Source organism: Priapulus caudatus, unplaced genomic scaffold (assembly GCF_000485595.1).
Source record: "Priapulus caudatus unplaced genomic scaffold, Priapulus_caudatus-5.0.1 Scaffold66, whole genome shotgun sequence".
In the NCBI taxonomy this organism is placed as follows: Eukaryota; Metazoa; Priapulida; class Priapulimorpha; order Priapulimorphida; family Priapulidae; genus Priapulus; species Priapulus caudatus.
The window spans coordinates 433,268-445,298 of record NW_014577127.1 but is presented as its reverse complement, the minus strand read 5'-3'; the positions used below and the strand labels follow the sequence as shown (position 1 = coordinate 445,298).

At 39.5% G+C, this 12,031-nt stretch overlaps 1 protein-coding gene across 5 annotated transcripts in view; it reads left to right on the top strand.

The window, feature by feature from the left end:
* Nucleotides 1-11,692, top strand: part of LOC106821269 (transcription factor RFX4-like) — a 14,003-nt gene extending 2,311 nt beyond the window's left edge. Inside the window, exons 2-14 of one of the 5 annotated variants that reach the window (XM_014826007.1) lie at nt 1,422-1,491; nt 2,197-2,264; nt 2,623-2,746; nt 6,234-6,295; nt 6,575-6,652; nt 6,912-6,948; nt 7,094-7,270; nt 7,758-8,022; nt 8,775-8,984; nt 9,586-9,680; nt 9,892-10,000; nt 10,355-10,477; nt 11,079-11,692. In XM_014826007.1, coding sequence (XP_014681493.1) covers nt 2,209-2,264; nt 2,623-2,746; nt 6,234-6,295; nt 6,575-6,652; nt 6,912-6,948; nt 7,094-7,270; nt 7,758-8,022; nt 8,775-8,984; nt 9,586-9,680; nt 9,892-10,000; nt 10,355-10,477; nt 11,079-11,305 — 1,563 coding nt within the window. In that variant the 5' untranslated portion in view covers nt 1,422-1,491; nt 2,197-2,208 and the 3' untranslated portion in view covers nt 11,306-11,692. Of the gene's footprint in view, nt 1-1,421; nt 1,492-2,196; nt 2,265-2,622; nt 2,747-6,233; nt 6,296-6,574; nt 6,653-6,868; nt 6,949-7,093; nt 7,271-7,757; nt 8,023-8,774; nt 8,985-9,585; nt 9,681-9,891; nt 10,001-10,354; nt 10,478-11,078 lie in introns of all 5 variants that reach the window. The other 4 variants (XM_014826006.1, XM_014826009.1, XM_014826008.1 and 1 more) reach the window with 4 other exon arrangements.
* The last annotated feature ends 339 nt before the right edge of the window (nt 11,693-12,031 follow it).

The following is a 12,031-nucleotide window of genomic DNA, read 5'->3' as shown; positions in this document are numbered from 1 at the left end:
CATCCATCCATCCATCCATCCATCCATCCATCCATCCATCCATCCATCCATCCATCCATCCATCCATCCATCCATCCATCCATCCATCCATCCATCCATCCATCCATCCATCCATCCATCCATCCATCCATCCATCCATCCATCTATCCATCCATCCATCCATCCATCCATACATCCATGCATAGATCCAATTAATTATCCGGGCACTCATTCATGTTATGTTCTTGTCATCATACGATTTTAATATTCATAACAAAGTACAGTATATATATATGTGCGTGCGTGCGTGCGTGCATGTGTGCGTACGTGCGTGCGTGCGTGCGTGTGTCTGCGCGCGCGCGTGTGTGTATGTGTGTGTAAATTTTTCGTAGTATATATAGTAACATAATAGCGTTTGTTAAATTGATTTGCTTACCGTGCCAGCGTTTAACTTCGTTAATGTATTAGTATTTGTTAAGTGCGGCAATTAATTACCAGTTACCTGGTCGGTTGCTAATATCGGTTAGCTGCTAATTATATTATGGTGCGCGAGCATGTCATGCATCCATCATGACCGCTGACCAGACATATGCGTGGAACACGCGCTGCGTGCCCCGTTCTGTCGATCTCTATAGCAGCATAGTAGCAACGTGCGAGAACCTATAGCTTCATTACTATAATGAATTATGTCTGCAAGCACGATATCTACATATGTGTATCGCCGCCTACAACGTAATGTCAATATTATAAACGCTAGCGTAACGATCTAGCGGCGTTAAATGGTAGGAACGCTTTCGCAACTATTCAAAAATTTAGAATATAAAATCCGTATCATTTTAATTAATGCGTTTCCTTACTGCTAAATAGTAGTGATATAACATTTGCTGTTATATTATGGGATATTGAATAGCTATATGTTGTTACGATTTGTGTTATGGATGATGATTTCAAGCTAAGGTGTTAATTTTTATTCGTCTACAAAATAATCATTATGTGTGCAACCTTAAGGTGGCTTTATTAGACGGATTACCTATCACTAAATAAATTATTGGAATGGACTTTTTTGGACTTTTTTTATATAAATATAGTCGTCCTATAATGAAATTGTTGAAATTAACAAAATAGCCTCTTTCAATGTTTTTATGGGTTGTATAATATTACTGCAGACTTAACTTTCTAGAAAAACATCCTAGATGACTGCCGTACAATATTTGCTCACATATTAAAGTGTATATAATTCACTTGCTCTTGAAATCTGTGCTTTAGTTATCACCATATTTATTTACTACACTTGCATGTGTATATAAAACCATAGCATTATAATGCAATAAGGTATATATTCATTCGTTATAACCCACGCTATACTATATACGTTGTCTGGAGGTGATGGAAATACTATAGGATTGAAATGACCATGTTTTTTCTTGCCTTCAAATCTTTAGGAATTCACGAAGGCTGTTTTATAATGGTTTGACCTCACCGGCACGTCAAGTTTTGTTTCGCTATCACACGGTCAGTTTCGTTCTCTTGGAATCAGGCTACGAATTTTTTCTACTTCTGTTGTGCGGTTTTATCTGATAGCATACCGTACATTAACTTCTTTTAATGTTTTCCGGGTTCATTTACCGGAATATTGTCTGATTTCGTATATAGCTAGTAAGCGTTAATTGGTGCACGATGTGTAAATATACTAGCACTGATCAAATATGGCCACGAAAGTATCTGAAAACGGGAAGGCACCTCCACTGATTCAATATAGACCGATATTGCATTTTACTGACTTGGAACAAGGATAGTTAGTTCAGTTTATAGTGTCAGTTCGACGATATTCCACACAAGACACGCAAGGTACAAGTGTAATATGAAGACGAAACAAATGTGTAACATGCCGTAAATGAAATTGCACTGATATACCTCCGTTACTACGGGTAATAGGACCGGTTGTAGCATGCAGACTTTATACACACTGTACGTCTATTGAAGATATAAGAATATCTTTTCGAAAAAATCTATGGTTGTTTAATATAAATTAATAAACGCGAATAATTACAAAAGCGTGATATGGAAATAGGCCGATGTGTAGGTGCTATTGCGAAACCTACATAACGTAAGTAAGTTGAGAAATGAATAAAAAAGAAAAATATAACTAAAATATAAATGATAAATAAATACATAATTATTATTCATAGATAAAATGTTATATTTTTGTCATTCCAGTTTGTTTTTATAATGACTCACCTGAGGCGTCCAATGAAATCGCATTCAACGCCTGCAACGTTGAAATGGTTTGTACTTAATATATGACGTTAAATATTTTAGTTGAATTGATTTTAGAATCCTACATAAACATATTATATTCATAAGTGCCCGACTGAAAATATTTTATCGGTTTAGTGGTTTTGCAATATTTATTCTTAAAATCTCCGATAAATTATATTACATACGGTTACTAGCATACAAACGTATTCCCCACCCGCTTATGCGTTTATACGGCGATACAATTTCACGGCTGAGCTATGGCGTGGGTATTGCTGCGACGTTAGAGGCCACTGTTGAACTGTATATTCATGTAAACGCATACTTGAATAGATTTGAGTGATGTAACCGCATATAATTATACTGTGCTTGCTGATGATGTTAAAGGCTGACGGCGAATTACGAGCTATGTGAAGGTGTGTGCATTCCACGCAGCACTCTTTATATGCATTACCTCGACTTTTGTGCGAAGAATGACTCTCAGCCCATCAATGCAGCTAGCTTCGGAAAGGTAAACATTATTCCTTGGGTGGGTCATTGGATAAGCCATGGGTCTACATCGTTTACGTAATGTTGTTGACTGTCTTGTGCTGATGTAAATGATATCTGGTTATGATATTTGCATTTTAAGATTATGAGATCGCTGTCGTTTACACCGCCACTATTAAATATGTTCTTCTTGGATGTCCATAAATGTTCCTGAACTAAATGCGAATAATACACTTTTCACATACAACCACGCACACAGAGGCGAGCGCGCTCACACCCGCCCGCACACCCGCGCGCGCACACACACACACACACGCACGCAACGGCACAACACCACCACATAGAATGTGTATGTAAACCCCCGCCACAACCCGCACCGCAACACCGCCGCGCACCACACACCACACAAACCAACAACACCACACAAGACACCAACCACACACACCACCACACACAAACACCACACCACACCACACACCACCACACCATAATATTACACACACACACACACACACAACACAAAACGCCCCAACGCACGCACGCCCCACCTGCCATACACCACAACCACAAAACACACAACACACACACACAAAACACACACACACACACACACACCACACACACACCACATTACCAATATATATGATATATATAATATATTATATATATATATATATACGAACAACAAGTAGATCACATTAGATGCATTGATGTTTTTAATACTGCTCGGATTGTTTCTAATAGATCACTTCTGTATTAGGCAACAGGATGAAGCTGGTGGAGCCCTTCCGTTCCAATTACGAAAACAAGTTTTCTGTATGCAATAAACAGAAGTCCCCCAAACATTACTACCGTTGGCGGGTCCCCGTATAAACTTTATCCTATTTTTTGCTCTAACTCCATGGTAAATTTGAGCAACTCCTCGACCACACGAGTTCCAATAAACAACCAAATGGAAATCCTGATCTATTTATATATATATATCCCTATCCTATGTATATTATATTATATATATCATATATATAATATACACACGGCCCGGTTGACAGAGACTGTTAATATAACTGTTTTATAACAACATTAAATCGCCTGTAAAATACTTTTTTTATGTGTAGTCAAATCCCGTTTTTCCAAATTACGACTCTGGCCTGTAAATAGTTCGGGTCGGATAATTATGGGTAAATTTAATTTATGAACCCGTAATATCCCATCTAGTCTAGATATCCTATCTAATCTATCTCTCTCCAACTCTCTCACTTCTCTTATCTCTCCATTTTTATATAATATAGTATATATATATTGTGGGTTCGCATTGTGAGCGGTCGCGCGGAGAGAAGGTGAGCGTGGTGGGGTGGAAGGGAAGAGGTGTGGTAAGTGGTGTAAGGAGCCTTGTGTAGGGAAGGTGATAGGTGGAGTGATGGGAGGGTGGGTGAGGCGCCGGTGAGAAACAAAAGGGGGTAAATACATCAATATAATACATATTGTTAATACTATGTATTACTATAATATATCAGGTTAGATTTTAATTGCCCTACGGTGGTTAATACTATTTATTTATTTGATTTATTTTAGTTAATTCTTAAATTTTTCAGTTTTTCAAGTGGAAATATCACACGGTTGGGTTCCCCCGTAAAATCAAATATGTGATACACTTTGGTAAACGTCCGTCTCCTTTTAATGTCCACCTATTATACTGAAATTCATTTTATAGTTTATATAACATTATAAATATATTGTATACAATATATAATAATATATTTATTATATAAATTTATATATTAATATATATATTATATAATAAATATAATATATAATTGAAATTGTCCAAATTTATAAAATTATTATGGGTTTTTATTTGTCCCTCTCACACTCTCTCCATAAGTATTTTTAGTAAGTTAATGTCTAGTAAAACGTAAAGATCAATTTAATAAGCTGAAAAGTAGGCACCGGAACTTGTGAAACTGCGGTATAAAATATTGGTCCATTTTAATAGCGAAATGTAAACGAAAATTTTTGTGGGATCCGAGGGTCCCGAGATTAACGTTCCCCATTAAACTAGGGCCCCTTACGTACAAAAATCACGCAATTTTATTTCCCAATCGCCGAAATGCACCAATAATGCAGATATAATGGACCAGAACATCCGTCCTACGAATGTTAGTTTCCGTTTTCTGTACGTTGGGTATTGTACATTTTCCCTTGCCGGTACTTCCTATATGGTTTATTATACATCTAGCCGCCAAAATTTAATACGGGTTTGGTTTGGAAATACAAATTGGACCAACAACGTAAAAATACCAGGCACCCCGTAAGCCGCGAAATTATTTTCAAATACTTATTATGTTATATTTAAACAATGTTCGCAAGCCCCCTTGCACTTGGCCGCGCTAGTTAAAGGTCCCCCCGCGGGTTAATGCGCGTGCCCACGGTGTGACATGAAATATTTGTGGCATTTTTAGGGTGTGTGGTCTGTGTGTGTTGGGGTGTGTGTGTTGTGTGTGGTGTGTTGTGTTGTGTGTTGTTTGTCTGTGTCTGTGGGTGTGTGGGTGTGGGTGGTGTGTGTGTGTGTGTGTGGGGGTTGGTGTGGGGTGGTGGTGGTGGTGTGCGTTTGCGTGCCGGTGCGTGTTATGCCCGGTTGGCGTGTGGTGTGTGGGTGTGGTGGGACCACCTATGGCTCGCAAAATGGAACCCGCGGGTGAGTTGTGTGGTTTGTTGCCCGCCGTGAGCATTTGTGACATGGGGAGGAAGCCGCGGATGTTAAATATGTGCGGTGGCGCGTTGTGTGCCGCCGCACGTGCCCACGCGCGGTGTGTTGTGCGTTCGTGTATTTCGAGAAATGCCGGTGGTTAGGCCATTTGCGCGCGCAACGTCCCAGCCCCGCTTGTTGGTTTTAAGGGAAATGCCGTGAGTGTAATTTACATGTTGGGCGTAGTAACAGCCCTGCGGCCGGGCCGGGTGTGTTTGTTTATTTCAGGAATGCCTTTTGCGGCCAAATGGCGCCGTCCCATGTGGTGGTGCGAGTTGCGTGCGAGCCGAACGCGCGCCGGCGGTGTGGGGTGTGGGTTGTGGCCGTGTGTGCGTTGCCGGGGTGGCGTTTGCCCGTGCGTTGGGCGGCCGTGTGTGTGGTGTGTGTGTGTGTGTGCGTGTGTGTGTGTACGTTGAGTAACAATACGTCTGGACTTTAAAATGGCGTGCGCGTGCATGCGTTTGCTGCATACGTGTATGTGGGAATTACGCGCGTGGGCGTGTGAGTGCGTGCGTGCATGCGTGCGGGCGTGCACTCGTTGTGAGATTGCTTGTGGGTTTTTCGCGTGCCGTTACCGCGTGCATACGTCTATTAACGCTGCTGGCACCATTAGCTGCAGGAAGGCCTCATCGCGACCTCGCGTTCCAACGACGGAAAGTCCCATTAGTGGACTTTGGCTATATATTGGCTGAATATCAGCAGCCTTACACGACCGAAGGCTCTCCTTAATTGGCTATATAAGTGTTTACATTCTGTGTTGTAGATTATTCGGCAGCAGTTTCCTCAGATCACCACGCGGCGACTAGGAACAAGAGGACAGTCAAAGTACCTAGAGTTTTATCATTGTTATACGGAGTGATTTATGGGCGCAATCGGTTGCGTTAAATACGCTAAAGCAAAAAGAACCTGAGATAGAATTTCATTATAATTTTGTTACGTTACAAGTAAAATGTATGTTGTGTTACCGGTGATCGTACATATAAAAATGTAAAATTTGTACTTTTTTAAACTGAATTTAATATGTCTAATTTCAATCATTACTTCATTATTCATTACGATAATTAAAACTTGTACTTCACCACTATGTATATTTTTTTCTTTTAGATATCATTACTACGGGATCGCCATCAAAGAGGAGTCATTGTATTATGAGACGATGTATTCTGCGCACGGTGCTTATAGGTAAAGTTTCTTATGTGAGCAACATGAATCTATAGTGTATAGACACTAATATAAAAGCGATGAACAGCGTTTCGCATTGGACCACGTATTTAACCGTATCTTCTCGCTATAACAGTCTTTGCAACTTCCACGACGATTCAAAACCCCTATAACCTAGGGATTTTCCAAAAGCGTAGGATTCGCAGTAGATTTTACTAACCGTTATAATATTCTCAGTGTTGACTATTTTGGTGTTCGAGGATCCGTCTCATTCTTTCAGTAATATGAATGAAGGAAAGAAAGATGCGACTAAACAGGTACGTCTGCTTCGATGTGGTATATATTAGACATGTTAAATTATTGCAAGACCTGTCGAAAACTACTTCATATTTCTGTTTGTATAAATCATACATTTAATGCATTCGCAGTATATAACTTTTTCATGCTTGTGTTTTGTCGAAGGCACTGTCATTCGTGCCTAGGGCGAAAGTCGGGACTCTACTGCCGGAGTTCCCAAGTGCAAAGGATATCATGGTGCCAACTGGTGTCGAGGATGATAAAATTGCAACATTTCTTATGATGTACCGCACACACTGTCAACGCATTCTTGACACTGTAATACGAGCAAACTTCTCTGAGGCATGTAAATTATATGACTTTTACCAAATCCCGTAATGCAAGTTCGGGTTTACTAGACGACCTACATCCTGCCGTGTGTAGGCTATATTCCTATGTTTCCTAATGCACAGACTCTATTTCTAGATAGTGACAGATAAAGGGCGCGTGAAGCTAATTAAAAGCAAAGTTACAGCCTAACGCTAGTTTAGTGTACACGGAAAACAATCCTTTTATACGAGAGCTTATTGTATGCTCTGTAATATGGCATTTACCGTAAAATGGTTTTATCCAAAACACATGTCACCGCCCTTAATATTTAATCTCCGCACTATTATTAGAGTAACATTAGGAATGAGAATGTGAATGATCAACTCTATACGTGCGTGTGTTTGTCCGCGTGTGCATACGTCTAACAAATCTTAACGCGGATTAGTCGAACTTTGATGAGAACGTTTGGGGAAACTTTATTGTCGCTACATCTACGTTAATCGTGAATCTCAACTTGCAGATACGCGACTTTCTAGTTCACTACTGGCAGGGCATGCCAGTGCACATGACGTCATTGCTGGGCAGCACGGTCATTGTGCAGCTGGTGTCCGTGTGCGACTCCATCACGTACAGAGCTCTGCTGGACGTGCTAATACCGTCAGTGCTTCACACCGTACCGGAAAGCCTAGCAGACGCCATGCGCAAGTTCTCCGCCGACCTGGAATGCTGGCTAGAGACTGCTTTACACGGTCTTCCCGACGACTTGCACGTCACAAAGTTCAGAGGTTAGAAGCACAAAAATATCCATTTTTGCTGTGTAAATCAGGAGGGCGAAATATAGAGTTATATATCTCTATATTAACAAGAGCTAATAATATTATTAGTAAGTAATAATTAATAGTAAATTATATAGTATTATTAGCTCTTGATATTATGCACTCCTGATGTGAGGTTAGGGTAGAGTAATTTCGCGTTCACATCCTACCTACCTCAAAAGTTAAATTTTCTATAATCATTTTAGATAATTTCTAATAATATTTGAAACAATTCTCTCAAAATAAATCCAGAAAGGATCAAATAATAACAGAAAATGTCATGGTTATGTCCGGGCGTCAACCACCAACTTCAGAGTTCGGTTCTAAGCAAAACGTCTTTTCAAAAACCCGAAAAACTCAATATCCGCCATATAACGTCATAAAAATGGGAGTGTGCTCAGTATTATATAGGCCTAATTGATAGAATCACACAACTTACACTCCACTACTATGTGAAACGCAGCTGTTAGAAGAAACTTGATCCACGTTACTTATGATCTGTTAAGACGACTAACCACGACGTTTAAATTAAGACTTTTCGACCATGATGAAAATGTATCAGTACAACTTTGTAGATGGAGGTCGCGGCTGAAAAGGCAGCGGTTCAAATGTAAAATTTCTAACAGAGTTTCGTGAGTCTGTTTCCACTACAGTAGTATGTACTGATACGCAACGTGATGTGATGAGTGTGCAACGTTCTCTTTACTCGCTGTGTGCTTTAGCCGCAAGACGATTCTCAGAGCTACTTCAGCGTCAGTTCTCACTGACACAGCTTTGCCAGACAGCGCGCTCTATCGTCATCAACACAGATATAGTCGCGGCTATACTGTCGGATCTGAGGCGCATCGACGTGCGAGAGATATGCTGTCAGGTTCTATACACGGCCGCCATAGAGCTCGGATACAGTCTCTGTCGAGAGAAACTAGCCGCATGTGAGTATTTTGAAAACTGTAAACGTTTGTTTAACGCTGAAACGTTTGCGGCAAACGTTGCACCCCTAGAAGTGTCAAAAACGTTGAATTGCGTTAAGCTTAACTCTGCGACACTTGTTTCTGTGCTTAGTATACATCCGATTGTACCGTCGTGCGTATTCCATGTTTGAGAATCACATGAAAGCTACGCGTGATTGTTTATGATATAAGTGACATTTAACGTTAAAAACCAGGGACAACAACCAAACTGGGCTGTTTTCGTGTTGCAGGTGGGTTAGGTCATATACAGAGTTAAATCGAAAATTTGAAGATGAATAATTGCGGCCATATATCAACTTACTCTAATTCGGCTACTCTAATTTGGTCGGACTCAATTTCATGTCGAGAAATTATACAGGAATGAGGTTAAAAAAACATTACTGCACAAAACACACGACAATCCTCACTCGGCGGCATGTTATTGGGCGACGGTACTGTCACAAAAGCAACAGCTTAATGATTTCATGAAGAACTAAAGATGGTGAACTAAGTTAGCTCTGCGAATCACGTCATACCAATGAAATAATTGAAACACTCATAACCCCTGTGTTATATTTTGTAGACTACCGGGAGTTTGAAGCGTTGTTAGAGGAGAAGTCTGGCATTGACGATTACATTGCGTGGGCAGATTCGATTTTAAAGCGATGTTTTCAACAGGTAAAAATCACAAATGAGCCATTGTGACAAATTGCAAAGTAACCAGCTGAAATACGCCTTGGTGACAAAGGTCACTCTTAAAATGCGGTAATATAATATTGAAATAATTGCCAAGAAATGTTTTGATATTGTTTGAAAGGCAAACAGCGTGGAATATTAACAGATTCTATAACTCTCTGACATTGTTACGCGTTTACATACATATAAACAGATGAGCAAAGGGCGACAGGAGATGTGCATTAGGTACTTCATTCACCTGTGGATGTACTTCGGATCTAAAATCTCCCGGGAACTGACGTTACACAACTCTCAAAGCTTCGGTAAGCCTGGCATCCGCACCACCAATCTCTGGAGTGACTCAATAATAAATGAATCAACAATAATAAGTAAACGGTTAAAATACTGTCTAAGAATAATTACGTTTATTCGACAAACCAGGTTTTAATACGCGAAGGTGCCAAAGAAACGAGCTGTGTATTACCAATCCTTTTCGTTACTACTATACTATGATAGAGTCCATTACAGTGGTAATAAATGACCTCTGATCATCAAATCTCTATCAAATTGAAGATTCTATTTAATATCGTAATTACTATATATATAATTACTATACATCATGCGATTTTGTGCATGATTTCTTAGTATTCATACCTGGGTTTCTAAATGTCTGACAGGCTCGTTTCAAGTCCTACGCATGATGTTTGACGACTACCTGTTGCTGCAGTTGCATCTTCAACAGGATCAAATAGAAAGTGACAACACCTTGTGCTGTCTCGCGGGACAAGACCTGCCGATCGGTAAGCGCTGTGATATGCCGAACGAGAACTCCAGTCAGTTGCATCGGAAGTTTTTATCACGTAATATTATTCAGAGTGGCTATATGCCCGGCAGCCGGCATATATCTGACGGCTGCCGGGCACGGTCTTCGATTTCCTAAATGCCCGGCAGTTTTTAATTTTCAGCGTTATCTCAAGTAAACAAGAGTTAGGGTTAGGGTTAGGGTTAGGGTTAGGAACTGCCGGGCATTTAGGAAATCGAAGACCGTGCCCGGCTGCCGGGCATATAGCCACAGCGAATATTATTCATTCGGATTAAAAAAAAATATCAAAAACATACTAACTTCACGTGACTGATACATCTTTTATTCTATGAATTATATGGTTATCGTAATTGCGACTGTAATAGTAAAAAAATTGTTTAATATATATTATACAAAACAATTAACTAACAGTAACTTGTGTACATTACCTATAACGAAAAACTTGGGGTTTCTATATGTCGTTTAGAGAGCTTAATTCTTTGTTCATTTTAATTCATTGCAATGTTTTCAGTTGTTATTATTTAGTATTTTCTTACGCTCACATTGGTTTAATTATTTAACACGTAACTTAATTTCAGAACCAAACGATCCCCCGCTGCAATACTTCAACAATCCGCTATTTGATCCAACGTGGAACAGCGTAAATACGTTCTCGCAGGGATGTACCGATAGATGGTGTGGCGGTGCATTAATGTACACAGATGCCAGCCAACAAGACGATGCTGGCGACTTCTGGCGGCCATCCTGTCGGTTTTCACCAATAACCTCGGAGCAGTTTCTTCCAGACAATAACATAATTACATGATACAGTGTGTTTAATAACAGATTTGAATGAGATGTGCGGATTGCGGCGTAACCTTGCATAGCGTAATCATGATGTCTTTATTTACTAGTGACGCGAACATCTACAGATACTACCATTGTGCTGCTAAATTGCTCTTAGTTATTTGCAACAGAATGAAAAATAAAATATCAACCCTAATTTTAGCTCCGACACAAATGTTATAACAAAGCTCAGATAGACATGCATACGATTTAGCGCTCATGAGTAATATACGCTCTTTATATATGTATTTAAACAAATTTTTATATTGTTAGAGCATATATTAGTCATAAATAATTTACCAATGATACTAATATTCTTGTAAAAAATAATGTTTGATATTGGTTATAAATTTGCTCATAATTATAATACTCTTGTTACGATTTATTTTTACATACTGAAATGCGATATAGCCTATAAATGCTGCTTATTTCATTATTACTTAATTAAGAACCAGCAACTTAACATAATTAATTTCCCCGGTAAAATAGAAAGGACTTTTTACGTTATCACCATTATCACGCATGCCGCAATTAAATTTAAGGCATAACATGTCTAGCATCCTACTAATATATTCTCCGCGTGTTGCACATGTGGCAAAAGTAGTAGTCAGACAAGCTCACTGTAGGGAGATTGCGTCCGAAAATGCATATGCTATGCAACTCAAGAAACCTATTCAGCTCGTACGTTAGACACGTTGTTTTGTTT